Source organism: Osmerus eperlanus, chromosome 3 (assembly GCF_963692335.1).
Source record: "Osmerus eperlanus chromosome 3, fOsmEpe2.1, whole genome shotgun sequence".
Taxonomy (NCBI): domain Eukaryota; kingdom Metazoa; phylum Chordata; class Actinopteri; order Osmeriformes; family Osmeridae; genus Osmerus; species Osmerus eperlanus.
Window position 1 is genome coordinate 16,982,819 of NC_085020.1, and position 20,256 is coordinate 17,003,074.

Consider the following 20,256-nt stretch of genomic DNA (forward strand, 5'->3'; position numbering starts at 1 on the left):
TTGCACTGCCTACAAACACATGCAGGCTACCACCTCCAAGCATGTGAGAAAACTAGAGCTCTGATTGGACATCAACAAAGCCACACCTCCTAGCTCAGGCCCAGGAGCAGAATACACTCAGCTCAGCCTGTCGATTGGCTAAAACATATCAGGGCCTTGTCGGCAGAACAGCAGGTTTATTATCACCATATTATCCCTACACGTGGTAAATGCTCAGACACTGGCATCAGCATATTTAAGGTGGTAGTTTGGATATAAAATCCTGTATGACATCTACCACAACAAATTAGACTGATCTTTTACAGTTTGTGCCAATTATTTCTACATTTATGTTATTGCACCTGCTGCTCTTTAAGGTGATCAGCATGCTTGTTCACTGAAATATCTGTTTAATATTTTTAATAATTAACAGTAGTCCAAATGAAGTAGCCCATCATGCTTTAGTTTGACATTTTCGTAATTCATTATTCAAATGATGCATGGTTAATGTATTAACGTTCAGCTAGAATTTGCATTGATTCTGTTTTAGTTAAACTACAACCAAAAAGTAACATTACAAAGTATGAGGCCGACTGTGGGGCTCATGGCCTGCAAAGAACCAAACTCTCCTCCACATTCTAACTGATTCGTGAAAGAGTGGATTTAAGGTGCTCAAATGATTCTCGAGATTGGAAGATCTAATTCTAGAGTGAACATAAAACAACTGTCCACGCGCTTTGCTAAGGCGCCATATCATAGGGTGGTGGGAATGCCAAAATAGGGTGGGAGTCAGCATGCTTTACTGTACTAAATGCAAAGGGCCATATTATATACGTGGCCAACATGACACGGAAATTACTTGAACTTCAGTTAACGCATTGGTTTATGAATGGAAAATGAATGTTACAATGTAACAATTTCACGCTACACGTAAAGAGCGAGCAATTGGCTATCGAATGTTAAAAGAAAATTCGTTTTCACTAATAATCTGAAAGGTTGCGCTGTATATTGCATGTTCAAATGATTGATTTGAAAGGGATACATAATTAGATTATATGACGCAATTATTTTGTAGCCTGTGATTTAATTGCAGTGATTTTATTACTCATGATCATATGCAAAAAATATAAATGAAAAAATTACAATACTTCTAGTCTTATTTTTATCATTCATTATTTGAATGTTCACAATATTATTATTATAATTAGTAGTTTTTAAATTTAGATTAGGCTACTCTGTTATTTTTTTTAACATGTGGTAGACTTCATCAGAACGAAACGTCACAAATGAATTCAAACATCTGTATCGGTCATCACGTTGGCTTTGCCGTAATGCAGAACTCAAGCTGAAAAATGAGCGCTATGCACAGCAGGACCGTAACCTTGCAGTGAGTGTGGGTTACAGATCACTGCTGGGTGACTGTACGTCTCACGCTGCCACCCTCTCCCTCTGGGAAGCTACAAAGTGTCAAAACAGAGGGAGGGAGAAGTAATAAAATAATTGGCACAAAAAGGGAAAAATAGGATTCATGGCCCTTTAAGAATGTTTCGCCACTAAACTATGGCGACAACAGCGCTACTGCCTAAAGATCTGTCTCGTGGAAGCGTGCTCATGTACAAATACCCTTGAGGCTGTCGTTGAGCTCTTGTTGGGAACCTACAAGTCAACGGGCAACAGACGTGCCGTCAATGGGAAAAGCTCAGTCATTGCCACTAATTTAGAAAAAAAACATTCATTTTAAGATCATGCTGATGTAGGCCTTATGAACAAAAATAATCTGTATGGAAGTCAACGTCTTACACATTCCCCAAAAGGTCAAGCCACATATGCCTATCACACGATATAGACATTTTTCGATATGCATAAATATTGGCCTACATAACGCACCGTATCAAGACATTAACAATGTGTAATACACATAACGTTATAAATATCGAAATATCTCAAATAGGCCATTTCATCCAAGCACTTTTCCTATGCAGGGTTTATGGTGTCCTAGTCAGCATGCATTCAGACAGTTGAGCAAATGTAATTTTATCAGTCAAAATTGTTTTTGAGTGTAATAAAATAAAAGACTACCATAGAATGCCTTATTGCGCGATGTTCATAATCCGACACAAAGGCTATAAGTTAACGGCAGCCAAGATGGATGCATTTCATTATTGACCACACACATGCGTCTCTACAAGTTATTCTGCAAGGATACTTATTATCGAGGCTAGCGATTTAGAGCACAGATTGGCGTCTCAAAGAGGATTTACGTCCATTAACAACAAAAGGCGCAGCTCGTGGCACAAGGGAGAGACCTCAGCCCAGCGCATCAGCCGATGTGATCTGAAGCCGGTTTGTGATAAATGGGGAGATATCAAAACACGTCATTAGAAAGCAGAGCTTTACTGAACGCTTTCACACTGCCAGGGCGCTCAGGGTAGCATACCCAGGGGACAGCTCTCTTCTCTCGGCCTTTTGTGTTGCTGTGCTCGTCCACGAGTTAGATAATGTTAAACCATTATGATATACTCAGCTTGTTTTTCCATAAAAATCTTATAAACCAGGGATTTTTTTTCAAGAGACGATTATCTAGATCAATTATCGGATGCAACTCAACAGCACTAACAATGGAATCTACATTAAATAAAATACATCCTCCCAAATATGTGATTGTCATATAACATCTCATTTGTCAATAAAATTACATTTTCAATTGACTGCGCCGCCCTGAATGGAGTCTGATTATGTAGACAATAATTGATTTTATCATCACAATATTAATGCACAACTGGCATTTCAGTATTTTTATAACAACACGAAATTTCTCAAACAAGCTAATCACACTGGAGATTACTTAAAATGTTGCTCATTGGGATAAGGCATGCAGTAAAATATTTACCTTGGTTTAATCAAAGAGTTCTGCTGTTTAAAATAATAATGTAGGCCTGTTAAAACAAAAACGAGCATATGCTGTAGACAGATATTATTATTTCCTACATTATGGTAAAATGTATATGTATAGGCTATAAAGGCTATGTGTATACAAACATTTTTCAATGTTAAACTATCAATCCTATTTCAATCAGTCTAAAAAGTGTAATCTTCCAATCAACCAAAGCCTACTTAAAAAAATAAAAATATATATAATTAGCCCAATAGCCCAATTGTTTTAATATGTAGCCTGAGCTATGTCATTAAAACAAAACTTCAGGCCTACAATTTGAGGTAGACTAACTGTCCTGTGTTTTCAACTGAAACTTGGCCATCTAAACGACTCATGGCAATGTCTGTTGTTATTATAGCCTATAGTTCACCTGATCCACTTGTCAACCCCCCCCCCCCCCAAAAAAAAAAGTCCCTCTCCGTAGGACTATTCATAAGTCATAATAATGTTAATGAAATTAGCACCGAGTTAATTAAACAAAAGCTACAGATCTCACCCGCATTTAACCGTAAGGCACCGGCCTTTTAATGACCCGTAATTGAATTAACCGCCTCCGTCGCAACATTGATTTTTGGAAAAGCTGCTGAAAGTTGAATTCAGAAAAGTCGAGCCATCCGTAATTGCTCAAGACACAGAGATGGGGGCTGGGCTGAGGTGGCTGTGTATAAATAGTCTTCTCTCAAATACTCACTCATAACAGCTAGAGTGATCTCACCTCCTCTCCACCCCTCCTATCGCTGCAATCACGACCGAACGCGAAGAGCAATACAGTGTAACGGTATAGCTAATTTATAGTGGATTTCCGTTATCAGGACCACTAACCATGGAAGAACTTACGGCGTTCGTTTCTAAATCCTTTGACCAAAAAACGAAGGAGAGCAGTAAGGAGAGTATCACGTACAGGGAAGTTTTGGAGAGTGGCTTGGCACGGGCAAGGGAGCTCGGAAACTCGGAGACCAATCTACAGGACATAACGGAAAGCAGCAACCACTGTCCGGTTCATCTATTCAAGGAACACGTAGAATTAGAAAAGGAAAAATTGAAGGACTTTAACGTTTCAAGGTCTTCAGAAGGTGGGTTTTTGAATGAATGTCGTTCGAGTCTGTCGACGTGAATGTACGAGATTCATGCAGTTCGCAGCTTAGCCATCAACCCCTTAATGTTTACCTTGACAATATGTATAGCCGTTTACAACTAAATAAAACGTTGTTTTGGTTCAATTGAAGTATTGGTTACAGTCTGTGTTGTTAATAATTTAGTATTTAACATGTTTGGGAAAATACATTCTATTGTCAGGATGCCAACAATGTTTTTCAACGCAGCTGTTGATCATTGCTGGTCATTTCGAAACAAATCATAATGAAAGAACATTAAGGCCCATTCGATCGATGTTGCACCGTGCTAATGAATAGGATAAGATGATGATACTTTCATCTCTGTGTCACCCTACAGAATAGCATAGCTACTTGACATTTTGTCCTGTTTGGCTGCGTTTCAACTTTGAAACAACTGTAGGCTACTACATTAGTGATCCTACACCCTTAGGCAACATTTTGATTTTCATAAAACATGAAAATGTAAAGTTAAAGAAATCAAACATAAATACCTAAATATAGGCTCATCTCTCATCTTCATCATTCTAAATAGACTAGTGTAAATAGGCTACGTAGACTATAAGCTAATGTTTGATAGGCCTTCCAATAATGAAGTAAGCTATTCTATAGCCTAATACAACACAGTCATCACAGTAATCCTCACCCAAATTTGTTTTATTATTGTGAGCTGAATACCCAGACAGAAAAATCTATGCAACAAGAACGTGGGCTTTCACATACAGTCTATCATTCTAAACATTCTGAACGTGTTTAGCACACACGGAATATTATTTTTAAAGTCTGCAAACGTCTATAAACCACCATTTAGGCCATCATAACCTGTTAAAACATCGATATGATTTTTTGGGGTAACATTAGGCTACCTTCGATATTATTATCTATAAATTGTGTTTAAACAAAGGTAAAATGCACAACATTTTCAGCAACTATTCAATTAAACCTTCTATCGCCTATTTGTATTTGTATATTGAGAAACCAGCAGTGGACTTCATTACGAGATAGTCAACATGAGATCGACTGGGTGATGGAATAATAGGCTTTTTTTGCAGTAAAATGTTGCTTATGATGTCTAAGTAAACAGTCCAATTTATCAACCAAAAGGCTTCTCGGTAAAACAGAATCGAACCTAAATGCCGCAGTAACTAGCAGCAACTAATGCTGTTCAAAATACTTTCCTTGTTTTTACATAGGCCTATTTATTATAATGTTTTTGTGTGTGTGCAAAATGTAGTGCAGACTAGGCAATATGGATGTGTAATGCATGCATTACACATCCATACACACAAAAAGCACAAGTGTGACTTTTACTAGAAATTAACTAGTTGTATTTTACACAGGGATCTACGAATGTAAGGACAAAAAGGAAGACGTAAAGTCGGAAGACGAGGACGCGCAGAGCAAGCTGAAGCAACGGCGGAGCAGAACCAACTTCACCCTGGAGCAGCTCAACGAGCTGGAGCGGCTTTTCGACGAGACCCACTACCCGGACGCCTTCATGCGCGAGGAGTTGAGCCAAAGGCTGGGGCTGTCAGAGGCCAGAGTGCAGGTGAGCGCCGTTTCTAAAATTATACTGTGGAGGCCAAAAACAGCATGGGTAGGCCTAAAGGTTATTGGATGTAAAACATCGACATCGATTCCGTATACGGGTAACGGGTTCTGATGTCCAGTCATGTGCCCAAAATAACAGGCCTTTGGAATACATACAACATTTAGGCTTATCATTAGCCCACGCAATAATTTATGGCCTAGTTGAGTTCCACACTCTGCAGACGTGTTGAGCTGTCTTTAATGATGCAATCAAACAAATAATGCAATATGCCGAACACATAAACTATTAAGAGACCAGAAGCAACACTGCTTTATTTAACGACTGTATTTTACTAGATTGGTAGTCGGCTAATAGCCAACAGACTGAATTAGTTCAACCTCTTATTATTGTCGATATGATTTTTTGATTTTCCCAAATAACTGATTTTAGTAAGAACACAACTATAGGCTTGTATATTTTTTAGGCTAAGAGGCAACGTAGCCTAATAACAACATAATATCAACAATAGTAGGCTACTATTAGTAGTAGGCTACTAGTACTAGGTGTACTACTAACAACTCCTAACTAATATAAAAAAATAAAAAAATAAAAAAGGCAAATTAATAATTTAGCTTTTGGTCAAAACCGCACACAAATCGTCTAGAATATACGTTTTTAACAATGGCGTCTTTCCATCTCTCAAAAGTTGCGTGTGCCTGTGAAAGATCTTACCACATCATTAAAACTAATAAAGAGATGAGACGTCTGCTGCAGGGGACACTCTCTTATGTCAGTCACCTCATTTACCCCCGCATTCTCTTTGTAATATTTGCCATTGGGATGATAGACTGTTCCCATAAAAAAGGATTAGATATAATGTAATTATGGCTCAACTGTGTCGGTTGTAGCCTACTGCACGTTCAGCAATCAAATCTATGTTAGAGGTCTTCAACGTGGGTCAGTTTGCAGAGGAACAGTAACCTATCTAAAAAATAATCTGATCTAGGATGAAACTAAAGTGCAATGTTCAGCTGTTTTAAGTCTAAGCGTTTGTAGGCTGCAGACGGAAATGCATCAGCTGTAGGCTATTATCTTCGTATAGGCCCTTTCTAGTATAGTCTAGTCCACAACAACTTGATGGAATTTGCCGGGTTGTCAAAGAGCACTGAGCTGAGGCCACGTTGTTGTAGAACGGCTGAGGGACAGATTTTCGATCTCAACCCCAATCTATCGTAAGTAAATTGTCAGACATGTGCTAGATAGCGGGTATTAACCTGCACTTACTCGCCTGAACAGAAGCCCCGCTCCGCACAGCTGTCAAGAATCTAATTGAAAGTTATGAGAGCTTGGTGAGGAGCAGGCAGTAACCCGATTAGGACTAATATCTTTGGGTTTCTGGTGCACAGCTAAATTAAATGTCATTATTCACTGTCTCTAATAAAAATCAAAAGGAAATTAGATTAGGGTATTTGTGAAGCGCATCATTGAGTGGTCCTTAATGAAGAAATAACTGTCTGAACCAGTGTAGTTCACTTTGCTTAGCATACTGCCGTGTAATTGGAATTGATCCCAAGCTGTAAAACGTTTGATTTATTTGTAGTTTTTGTGTCAATACAGACCTCTGAGACAACACCAATGGTTCTCAATTAAGGCTTTTATTTCTGACTGTTGTTACAGTTAGATAGTTACAAAGATAACAAAACATGCACACATGATAACAAAAGCAATAGCCTACACATTGTAATAATGACAAAAATCCAACAACAACCAATCATAATGGTAACACCTAATAATTATTATCATAACAATGACAACAATAATAACAGAATTTTGAAAAATAATAGTAGGCTAGGCCTGAAACAAATAGGCTTAAATTATCGTTCGTTGTCCTTTCTAAAATAAGTAAAAAATTGCATTTGAACCATAGCCTCCATTACCACTTATTGAAGTCCACTAATCATCTGTGGTCAGCGCATATGCCAATAAAGCCTGCTTTATCGACAACCGTGTTATTGCAGCCCCATCAACACATCCTCAACGATCCACGCGCTTAAAATGGTTGCGGCACCTTGAGTCATTTGACTGCGCCCTTTGTGGTCCGTGGACTTGCTAATTCCTAACTGTAAATAGTAGTCATTGAAAGGTCGGAGGGGAAATAATATGATGAAAATCATTGCAGGGTCGAGGGGGGCTGGGGGGGGGGGGGGGGCGTAGAAGATAATGATATTCAGAAGGGAAATTAGGTTGATGATGATTAACAACAAGAGACGACACAGCCTCTGCAAACTACACGGAGCTTGGAAGACTGCACGAATTAGATCGTCTCCTGACCCTTTCACCTTGTAGGCTATATTTTGGGCAACACACAAAATAAGGAATCACGGCGGCATTGCTACATTAATATACTGCTAGCATAGTATATGTATACTAAGTATGCTAAAAGCAGTTACATCTATTTTAATTAGTGAAAATATGAACGCCATGATAATTACTAATTGTATGTGTTACCTACAGGTTTGGTTTCAGAACAGAAGGGCAAAATGTCGAAAACAAGAAAACCAGATGCACAAAGGTAAACATTATTATGATTATGATTTTGATTAATATTACAATTTCGCTGTAGTCGTGGCATTAACTAGCCTACACATCATTGATCAATCGCAATAAATACAGAGGCCTATGTATATTTTGTTCGAGGTTGTGGAGGCTTCCATTTTGGTTTATCCACGGCTGTGCATTACCTTAAATAATGAAGCAATACATTAAAAGATTTAATATCAGATTTCAAGCATCGTTTTTCCTACTTTGAACAAACTCTTCCAACGCACTATCTCACCCTACTGTCTCGCTGTCTGACAGACATCTCTCCGTTCTCCGCAGGTGTCATCCTGGGCACCGCCAGTCACCTAGACGCTTGCAGAGTAGCTCCGTACGTCAACATGGGGGCCCTGAGAATGCCTTTCCAACAGGTAAGCAATTGTTTTCATTACCACCGAAATTGCGTAAATTACAGAATGGAATTTTATAACATAAACATTGAAACCATTTATATTTCTATTCTAACTAAAATTGGATCAAACAAGCTTTCATAATCATCAATGCATTCATTTGGAAGTAGCCTGGTATTATTATTAACTTGCCCTGCTAAATTAAATAACTTATGTTAATTAAGTTAATTCCCCCACAAATGTTCAGCATAGTTTCCAGCCATAAAATAATTCTCAACAGCACTTCTAATGATCTCAGATTCTGTGAAATACCAAGACTTTTGTCATATTTGAAACATCAAAAAAAATACAACTATATTCCTTGGTTTTCTCACAGTGTAACTTGGGTTGAAATGCAATACTCTGTACTGTAGCAGAATGGCGGACAAAGACTTATCCATTGACTTTAACAGTATGATGGGTGGTGTGTTACAAGGACCAACTGGACTTTCACACCCAGAGCCCAACCCCATCACCTTTTTCGGTATCTTTTTCTGTTGAGAGGTGAGCAGGAGAAGTGAGCAAGTAGGGGGCAAGGACGGACGTGTGATCTGGTGGTGTGTGCTTCTGCGTCCTGGTCATTGCGGTTTTCAGTGAAGAGTACAGGTCCAATTAAACCGACAGAGTGCTAGGCACATAAAAGAGATGATGAAAGCAGAGGAATGGAGAAGGCTCTTATGGATATTGGCACTGAGTTACACTGACAGGGGTGGAGGCATAATGCCTGCATACTGAGTGGCCTCTTTTATGCAGGACTGAGGCACAGCTTCTAGGATGGACACACTCACTCCGTAGTACACTGGCAGACCGGGCTAGTAGGTGAATCTGAACATGCGTGCATGCATTCATATAAGCATGTCAGCACTCAGACGTTGTTCAAACGCAAGCATACATATTAACTCAATGACCAAAAACGCATGCATGAGCACATACACAAAGATACATTTACCACTTATCCAAGACAACCCATACAGACGATTACACACGCCATACACAGACATTGCATGCAAACACGCTTCACACAAGGCACACGAGGAGACGAAGCTAAAGCTATGTCCTCTAGCCTGTTATAAATGGCGTACTGTATGCTTAATAGTTCTGACTTGTTTGGAGCCCACCAGTGTTTTAGTGGCCGATAGTTTGTGACTATAGCATAGTATAGAGACTCTGGTGTGAGGCTCTTTGCGTTTTCATGTAGAAAACTATGCTTGCTGCCCCAGAGACAGCGTGTTATTAACATGCTGAGGGAGTAGAGACTGGTGTTGCGGTGAGAAGTCTTCCACCACCAAATTAATTCAATGTGAAAGTTAAACAACAATTATTTGACGTGTTTAGCATGAGTTTGACTATTTTGAATCTGAGAAAAGTTCAAATTGGTTGAAACAGTTAGCCCTCCATTACTCTGGTCATGCATGGACTTAGTGGACTTAGATAAAGTATTTTTTATGGATGAGAAAGCATGAAGCTCTCCACTTCTCCGGGTGCTTTCTTTGGTATTTGAAGCACATGAGGAATGGCAAGAGGCTACACTAGTCTGTCTGAAGAAAAAGGATGGCAAATTTTCACCTACTTCTTAAAAAATAATTGCCAAAAATTTGCACACTGATATTCTATGCTCCATACGATTTCACCCCCGTTGCTCAGGAATATGTCAGGATAAATATTTATAACTCTAAATACGTGAATATTTTTGGTGCAAAATAGTTTATTTATGCAATTGAATACATAATTATGATAACAAGCTGGTGCATATTTCCAAGGGTATAAAGAAGGGCTCAGATTGAATTAAACTAATCTGTTCAGTGTCCTAGAAACACTTTGATACTGGACTAGTAAATTGGATGTGGTGTCTGACTGCAATGTATGATTCATTCACTTTTGGAATAGCTGACATGCAGAAAGGGGCTCCAGCTCAAAGTGCAGCTCTTGACTATTTTCTTACAAAACAAAGTGTAAGCAACAGCTTAGAGAGGGGGAGACTTGAGGGGGAATTTAGTGTCAGACTATGAAACCTAAATCCTGAGCTCTCCTCCCACACACGCACACTAGCAAAAGGGCAGGGACTCACTAACCCTGGGTTTGTGTTTGGCTGTCCCTGCAGGTACAGGCCCAGCTCCAGTTAGAAGGTGTTGCTCACTCTCACCCCCACCTGCACCCACACCTGGCGGCACATGCCCCCTACCTGATGTTCCCGCCCCCTCCCTTTGGACTACCAATCGCTTCGTTGGCGGACTCAGCCTCTGCTGCGGCGGCTGTGGCGGCAGCTGCCAAAAGCAACAGCAAGAACTCCAGCATCGCCGACCTGCGACTCAAGGCAAGAAAACACGCTGAGGCTCTGGGACTCTGACCCCACGGGGCCACCCCTCCGTTCGCCCGACGCCCATAATCGCTTCTCACACAAGACTGAGCCTGTGAAAGGGCCATGACACGCACAGCTAAAACTAAACTAAACAAAAAAACACTGAGGGGATTGAAAGAGAGAAACACAGAGAAAGAGAGAGTTTGAGAGAAAGAGAGATAGAAAGAATGGGGGAAACAGGAGGAGGAGTAACAAAAAAAAGGAGAGAGAGCGGGAAATTGTCACAAAACCAGCTGCCAAAACAAGCCACTTGTAGTGAAAGGTAATTAAATACAAATGAAATCACCTTTTACTTTTCGCCCAACAGGCAGGACTTCTGCGGGGCCAGTGGCTCAGTCCACTCCAGGCACAGATCTCAGCCCCTGGACCATACAAACACATGTGGATGTCTGTCTGAAGGCCAGACCAGGCCAGCCAGTCAGACCCGAAGAGGCTTTAACAAAGCTAGCTGGCTAAGCAGACGGCAGGGCCATGTTGACATTGTAAACTCTTGACTGTGGAACAGACACAGACAACCAAGTGACATCGGAACTGCTCTGACTTTACACACGTAAAAAAAAAGAGAAAAAAAAAAGAAAAGACATGATCTTGTTTGCCTCCAACCACTGTGTTCCCTGCCGCCGCCTAGTGCATGAGTCCTATTGGAGTATAGTAGACCTGTATGGGCCTGGCCGCTGTCTGTTTTATCTCTGCCATCTAGCCCCCACGACATCTTCATCTCCCAGGCCAAAGGTCACTGGCCTCTCTTAGGTTTCAATTTCCTCAAGCTGTGGACCAAAAGAAAAGAACACCAATCCCATCTTCTTCGAGAAGGAGAGAACAAATCTATTGCTGGGCATGTGTCAGTGAGACAGTTTTCTTTCCTTACACCTCAATTTGTGCTCTCTCTTATTTTTCTTTCTCTCTTTCTTATTTCTTTCTGCTTATTGTGATTTGTCCTGGGTTTAGAAGTGAAAATAGCCTTTGCACTTCAGGTCTTGTATGTGGGTGTTTAATAACGCCACTACAAGCAAATACTACTTTATTAAATGAGGGGGGATTTGATATCATCACGACATTGAAAAGAGACAGTCATAAGATGTTTCGTGAAAAAAGGGTATAGCTGCATTTTTGTAATTTTGAAAATATGGAGAAAGCATCAGTTAAACTGAAATGCAAATGTGTGCAGATTAAGTGCAATACTGTAAATATTAAAAGTAAACACATAGCAGTTAATCCTCCACGATATGGAATCCCGACAATTTTCAGTCATTTTTGACGTGCTGATATTGTTGGTGTCAACTCTCTTTGCCAAACAGAACAGTTTTTCTAAAGCAGTGTATATTATATTATGTTGTTACTTCATCCACAATAATGTGCCATAACACTTAGAAACTCCATTGTATTCAAACATAGTTCTGTACACACCAGGAAATGACAATTAGTTGTGGAGGTAGACATATTATTGATATAGCAGAAATATACAGCTGATTTTTCTAGAATAGTGCATGTTGTTTTTACAAAGAGCACATTTAACAACAAAGCGGCTTTATGTATTTAAAATTATTCAGAAGAATTTCCAGAAATTATCCAACAGATTAATAATTATATGAAATATTTGGAATGTCAAAAACATGATTTATTGTTTGTGGAAAGGCCATTTGATACAACTGTCTCAGCATGTATGTGAACCTGTGAATCCTAGTCACGTCTACCTTCAACAATGGATTGCCATTTTCTGTGGTCATAAATCTCAAATTATAGTTGTTTAGCGATGTTTCCATTTTAAATTAAACAAATGGGTGCTTTTATTTATTATTTTGTCTGAAAGTTTATGAAAGGTGAAATAGTTACACGTGTACATTTTACATGGCTTTGCATTTATTTTTATATGTTTTATAAATGTTACATGAGAGGTGTGGCTGTAGTGCATTGTTTGCCTAAATGTAGCGTGTCCGAGTTTACAAACATTTCAGGGATGGTTGAATTTATCAAAGCTCCATGGAAGTTGTACCATCAGAATTACTATCATTTCAAATGCAAGCATGCCTAAACATGATTCACCATACAGTTGTGTTTTTTCTCTTTTGATTCACAAAATATGAATGTACATCTTGTACAAGTAAACTATCAATAAAGTTATAAATATTTGTACTGAAGCTATCATAATTCACACACATTTCATACAACAATGTTATTTTAAAGCTATGACCATGATGCACAATGAACAGGCTTGGAGAACCATTTTCTCCTGTTAATGATTATTTATGACCTCTTTACGATAAACTTGGATCCAATCCTCGCAGGGTACATAAATACCATCAGCAAACAGTTTATACATAAAGCTATGGCATGAATAGTGTTGTAAAATGATCTGCATCCTGACCTTCAGCACACAGGCTGTAGGAGTTGATGTGTGATCTGGCAGTATCATGACAGGCTTTGCCCACAGCTTGGCAGTGAAGGATGTGGATCAATAACAATATCAGTCTGGTCCTGAGGTTCTTGCAGTCTCTGGCCCGCACCATCAGATCCAATCTGATCCCCATTCCAGAAGAGAAAATTGAGGTGCTATGAGATCCACAGGCTCCCTGCACTCAACTCATCCCAGAGTCTGCAGCCAAGCCTTTATGAAGACCCCATGCTGGCAGTAATGACAGAGATAGTATTGGGATTGAAAGTGAACTGTAACTTTGTCAAATAAAAGCAGGATGGCTATAATTGGAGAAATAGCAGTTCCCACAGAGAGAAAATAGGACAATAATAAGCAAGGGTTTGGAGAGATAATTTCTTTTCTTTTTTTAGATCACTTCTATATCCAGAGAGCAATTTTGCTCCCTGTTTCAATGGCAATGATTAACTTGAACAGATCTCAAGAAGAGATCAATAGTTGTATCCATATGTGTACATCTGCATTCAAAATGATTTCCCGAAACTTCTATTTTCTCTCTGTCTCTCCCTTACACACAACCCATACACAAATGCATACACACGTGCACACTCACACCCTTTCCACTTGTTTTACCCGCACATACTAAATTTTGCACGTTCATAATAGTAGGCCTCTTTTTCAAGTGTATTGGCTTCCTCTGGGAACCCAGATCCAGATGTCTGTACACACAGTAATTACAACATGTGCTGTAGTACCTTTTTGTCTGAACTCCATGCAGGAATTAGTCCAAATGGCGTCCTGTTGAGCTCAGTACCCCATAGAAGGTCGCCATGCGTTTAATTTGTACCTCTGTGCTCATACATCAAGATTAAGTGATAGAGTCGCAGATGGATCAGTCTGTATTTACGCACTGACCCCTCTGGCAGGGCCCACTGGGCCAGGCTGGAAATACCAGCATCCTTTTATGTGTACTAATAATTAGCCATGCACACACAGCCATCCATCAACATGCAATGAGCCATGGCTGCTTTGTCAACATGTTCAAGAACATAAATCTATTTATGTTGGCCACAAGTAACAAATAAAGAGTAATGTAATAATATGGCAGGTAAGTGTGTGTGTGTGTGTGTGTGTGTGTGCGTGTGTGTGTTAGTGAATATTTGTCTGTGTGTGTGTGGAGGGGTATGTGAGGAAAATGTATGTCAAGGTTGTTCAAAAGTGTTTTGATTATTGTCTGAATTACAATATGTTACACATGTAAGTGTCTCATATTTCCTTATCCTGGCCTTACCGTGAAGGTGAAGAGGAAGGAACCACATTTCATACAGCGTGTTCACAAGAATATATCTCAATATTGATGTGTATTTATTAGCAGTAATGAGGTGTTCCGGCAAGGGCACCACATTGTAATTGGAGTCCAGTCTTAAACAGAGATCCCTTTATCTACAACTCTCCCACACACAGTCTGTCTGGGCCATGTCGACCACTGTGGAGCAGAGCGAGGCTGAGCAATAGAGGCTGTGTGGAGCTTTCAACCCCGGTGCCAAGCTATGCTATCCTGCAAGAGGTCAAGTGCTCAGAGGTCACGTGAAAATAGTTTTTATCACATTTCATTCTCATAATCCTCTTTGAATGTCACACACAACTATGGTCAGACGGAATGTGTGCTGCCGCAGCCTGAGGAGTATGAGGCTGGGCAGTGCAGTGGAAGGGGTCAGAATACACACAGCTTAGTTTGACTCAACTAGACAGTGAAGAAAAGCGCCTACCTTGAACACTCAGCTGCTGTAAATGTTAGCGAAGTTCCTATGACTTCATTTTGTTTATCCCCATACCCTGTCAACGTTAATAGGATGTCCACTAGTCACAAAGTATTGATACATTTTGTTATGCTGCTTCTAATATCTAACATATCCAGATTAGAGTGTTTTTGTTCGTGTTGAGGAACATCAGAAGTAAGTACTCTAATCGAAATCCTGTACGGTTCCTCTTGTCAATAGCCTCAAAGGTTTATGTGTTCCTAGGAAATGTAATTCCAGTGTTCCTCATTTGGTTGAGAGCTGCAGGATCAACCGCTCACAGAAACTTCAGCTGAAAACTATTGAACTGAAGTGTTGAAGTTCCTTATGGCCGACTCCAGATCAAAGACCCTTTTCTAACCCTGTTTGCTTTGATTTGGCTTTGGTTTACTTTGTTGGCTAATACTCATAATGTAGCCTATCTGGAGTCAACGGCAGTGCAGAACCATATTAAAACCAACATCTTAAGACTGGGTCAATATTTCTATTGTGCAGTGAAGAGAAAAGTGTCAAGAGTTTCAACAGTAAAGGAAAAAAAATTCTCATTTAATTAGATGTCTGATTTTCTCCATGATCCAAATTAATTATTTCATAATTATTTTATTTTCTATTATAAGGCCATGTCTGTTCAATTTAGCACAACCACAATGTCACTACACACCATGGTTGTTTACACAGCATATGTGTTTGTCAGTCCAATCTAAACAATAAAACTCTACACTGTTCAAAAAGGAGCTCAACTATTATATTTTCTCAAACTGTCTATTTATAATTCATAATATTCACTGCTTGTAGAATGGCTTAGTAAGGTGAAATACAATGTTTCAGTGTATTGTTCTCATTTTGATACAGTCACACTTACAATTATTCCTGTTGTTTAATAGCTTTGCATGTGCAGTATTTATGTGCTTGTATGCATATAGATTGTATATACATTTGCAATTTGTGTCTCATTCTGGACAATCAGCAGGGCTACCACAGCATCTTCATGGTCATCCAGAAAACATTCTGGTTCTAGACTTCCAACATTACGTTCTGAGCTGTGAGCGTTCATGTGCTGCCATGGTCGTTCTAGCGAGAGGGTCAGAGAAGCTACAGTATCTGCTCTACCCCAGGCTGGGAACACTCTTGTCCAACATATCTCTCTGAGCGCTGTGCTTTCCCCTCCACAGGTCTACAGTATCTCCCTCTGTCGGAAAATAGAGAAAAGAAAGAGAGGTTGTGTGTGAGAGAGATGTGGGCTTACAGGGGATATCACAGCCATGCACTAAACTAAGTAGAGTGATCTTTATAAATAACCTTTATTGAAAATATAAGCAGGGCTTGTTACAAAGTCTTTCTGATACAAAGTCTTTTGAAAATATGTTTTGTAATTATTAACTTAAAAAACATGATTTTATCAAAAGCAACATTCTGCTTTCATTTGATGGATTCTTCTGACCAAACAAACCAAGTTTGCTTGTTTTTTTTTTCAAATAAGAAATGTAAATGGACAGCCGAACGCAATTAGGAAAATATATCAAAACAGATGAAGACACCAAACATGAAACTAATTCCTCCCAACAGTCCATTGAATCGATTCCAGCACTGTTAAGAACCGTTAGTTCCAGTTAAAGGAAATTCGATTCCCAATAAGTTTTTTAAGTACTCCATCCATCATTATTCCTCAATGCAAAACATGTAAAACTATTACTACATAAGAAGGGGAAGCACTCTAGAATGCTTCAATGACTAAATATGCTGACAAGGACCAATCTTTTTCAATCTTAGGATGGTGGTTACTTGTATTTTCACTTATCATTATTTGATTGTGCCCAAGTTATGTTATACCTGTTCTAGCAACTGATTTGCAATATGTATTCACAAACCTATATCGAAAAATCACAAACCTTGTTAAAAGCCATACTTTTACCATTTAACCATGGTAACTATGACGGAAAGATGTCTTATTGTCTTATTTTAATCATATGCAGTAATTATGTAATTCTATACATTCTATGCTTTTTCAGTTATTTTTCCATAGACATGGTTTCCCATTGACTACTGACGTACTGTAGCCAACCATCTTATTAAGTTTAACAGCCTTTGGTAATGCAGCAAGGTGTCGTGTCATTGATGTTGTCATGGGTAGATTTGAGAGACATAAGAATCTTACAGTATTATGTAACTTTTTTTCATGACGAATCATTTGTGTCCTATTTTAGATTTTAGAGACCCAAATCAAACATTTTCCAGTTTGGTCCAACATTATATTCTTGTGTTTCTACTAATTTGATCTCAGGTGGAGAAAGAGTCAAAAGTTTCGTCACCTTCAGAGAGATTTCTCAGATGCTCAACTTAAAAATAACCACAAAGGTATTTTCCGACTCGAGAAGACCAATGAGACACCGAATGAAGTATCAACCATCTACAGTTGTTACTCATTACTGACATTTGCACAAATACATGTCCATTTAAATCCTCTTTGTGGACTACTCTACCTCTCCTCTCCTCCAGCTCCTGTTAAGAGTTGTCCCACAATGCATTTCAACTCTGTGAACAGATAATAACATCAAACTGCGTTGTTGCATGTGCGCACATCAAACAGTGAACCTCTCCGGAGCCTCTGGTCTCCATAGACAAGCACAGCGGGAGGCTCAGGACTCTCCCCCCTCTCCTCCATGGGGTGGGAGAAGTGGGAGGGCTGGGAGAAGAAGGGGCCTTACAGATTCCAGGGCAATCAGACAGACGGTGAATGTTAATGAAAAAGCAAACAGCCCACTGCTGCAATTTGTGCTGGGAGCCATGTTAGAGCAATTGGTGCTACCCTTCGCCACAGCTCTGTTCCCCCTGCAAACTAGGAACACTCGGGGGGAACATAATTATGTGTCATTTCCAGTCTATGGGTCAAACGCATTTAGATGCAAATGCAAACAACTTCCTGTTTTGGGAGTCTTGTTAATGTATGGCGAAATGCAAATGTGGCAGGAGTAAATGTTTTCCCCTCCATCCTAAAACCTTCATATGGAGGATGTGGCTCTCTCTGATCAACAAAAGTAAATGTGGAAGAGCCGAAAACCAAACCGGCAAGCTGTAGTAACATTTGAGTTTGAGTTTGAACAAGTTTTTTAGAATACTGGGTGTATGTTACTATCATAGTCATGGAACTGTTCTTTTTACTTTCTAATACATTTTATACAATACATTTAATTTCCCTAACATGGTAACCAAAATCTCATTCAGTCAGTCTAATACGGTAGTTAACTACAAGTCCACTAAGGTATTTTCGTGGGCTTTGCAAGGCTTTAGGATCAGATTTAAACCTTTAGTTTCTAAGTTCACAAGGTCAATCTTAACTGAATATACTGAGGGTATATCTGAGGGTAATTGTGCAATGTAGACTGTCGGAAACGTAATTTCCATAAAATAGGGATGACTGGTCTCTGTGTGCAGTAAAGAGAATGACTGCAGGTTTCAGGACTGTGCAATCTGATTACCTGATTCACTGGTAATTATGATTGCCTCAACACCAATTTAGACTGTCTAATGATATACATACTGAACCATCAAATAGAGACAAGTGCAACCTTGAAAACGTGTGTGTTCTGGAATGTCGCAGGCCATGACGATGAAGCTGAACATGGTACCATATGCTGTCGTGTTGAGTAAGGTTACAATAATGTACACACACAATGTAACAGGCAGGGTTGGTACGGTACACATAATTCACGGTTAACCTGCAAAAAATGACATGAATTTCACTCTGCTACAATAAACAAATTGTGAAACTCTGGCTCTATAATATCAAGTATCTAAATGCAGTTCAGTGGGCAATCCCTGATAATAGTTTTCACTTGACTCTGTGGAAGAGTGAGGAACACAATGAGAGGCAGCAACACAGCTAATACAATAACCGACACAATGTGTACCAAATTAATCACTCTTAGTCCAAGGCAATTTAAGGAAAAATGATATAATTTGACCATGCAAGTCTGGATAAGTATCGACAGTATACTGTATGTGTTGCTAATCATATCAGAGAACAACACCGATGTCTCTGTTTGTCCTGGCTGTCCTGAAAATAAAAACAGCTAGCGCTCATTTTCTTGTGCATGAAAGCTTTGGCGAAATGGCGTCTCTGGGATTCTTCAAAGATGAAATTATAGAACAATGATAACCTACCACTGCTCTTTTCATGTGGTACTGAGTCATATCTTTAATGATTATCATGCATTATGTCAGTTCTGCCTACAGTTTGTGTAATTAACCCTGACAAGAGTATACTTAGACCTATGATTTTACGCCAATCACTGAGCAACAAATACTTTTGTAACAAATACCTTCCATGCAAGCAATGAAAGATGAAAACAAGGAATTGTTGTTTTACATTTTGATCTTTAGATTTATCTTTGGCTCAATATGTATGCTACAATGAACTTGAATACTTAAAAGCTAAATACTAATGTGAGGCATTAGAATTAAGAATCAATGAATAAATATATCTCCTTACATTATTCATAGAAAGCATAACCCTCCAAATATTTTTACATAACCTTGCGACTCTCATCTCTCAAGGCCATGAAACAGAATGTGCAAATAAAGCCACATTCTATTCAACAGAGTTTGGAGTGGGATGGTAATCTCCTATTCCATATCAACGAGAGGAAGAGGGGTAACTGAAAGATGAAATCAGAATACAAATGGGACAACAAGGCTCTGGGGAACACTACGGCAGCCCACAAGGGTCAGATAGAACCATGTAAAACTTATATCATACACTCACCTTTGACCCCTAACCCCCCTGCAATCTGATTGGTTTGGAGTCCGGCCCTGAGGGTGGCTTTCAGGCTAAAACTGCACACTGAACTCTCCTCATTGCTCCTCTCCAAGGAGAGAAACTGGAGTAGTTTCATATGATGAAGGCAGATGGTTGGATAAAGTGCCTGGGGGAATGAGAGCTCCCCTCGTTGCAGCCCATCTCCCCGTTTCCCCAAAGCTGACCACTAATCAATACCTGCACATGCATCCTCTGTGTGTGCATGAGTGTGGTGTGTGTTTACAGTTACAATACACTGAACCGTGTGTGTGTGTGTAAGTGAGGAGAAAGGGGTGTTGAGTTACTCTGTGTTTTGTGAAATAGCTATCAATCCATGGCCACTTTATAAATAGACACCGTAAAGAGAGGTAGATTATCTTCAACATTT

The 20,256-nt window shown here is 39.4% G+C and overlaps 1 protein-coding gene across 2 annotated transcripts; it reads left to right on the forward strand.

The window, feature by feature from the left end:
• The first annotated feature begins 3,624 nt into the window (after positions 1 to 3,624).
• shox (shox homeobox) lies at positions 3,625 to 13,036 on the forward strand. 2 transcript variants are annotated; one of them, XM_062457494.1, is made up of 6 exons: positions 3,625 to 3,987; positions 5,367 to 5,575; positions 8,072 to 8,129; positions 8,417 to 8,526; positions 10,646 to 10,858; positions 11,211 to 13,036. In XM_062457494.1, exons 1-6 carry the CDS (start codon positions 3,738 to 3,740, stop codon positions 11,298 to 11,300), a joined length of 930 nt encoding a protein of 309 aa, XP_062313478.1. In that variant the 5' UTR covers positions 3,625 to 3,737; the 3' UTR covers positions 11,301 to 13,036. The 2 variants fall into 2 exon arrangements, with proteins under 2 accessions (XP_062313478.1, XP_062313479.1); XM_062457495.1 differs by having other exon boundaries at positions 8,438 to 8,526.
• Positions 13,037 to 20,256: the final 7,220 nt, after the last annotated feature.

Coding starts and splice junctions, on each gene's coding strand:
- shox (XM_062457494.1), top strand. CDS start 3,738: ATGGAAGAACTTACGGCGTTCGTTTCTAAATCCTTTGACCAAAAAACG. Junction 3,988..5,366: donor CGTTTCAAGGTCTTCAGAAG/GTGGGTTTTTGA, acceptor TATTTTACACAG/GGATCTACGAATGTAAGGAC. Junction 5,576..8,071: donor TGTCAGAGGCCAGAGTGCAG/GTGAGCGCCGTT, acceptor TGTTACCTACAG/GTTTGGTTTCAGAACAGAAG.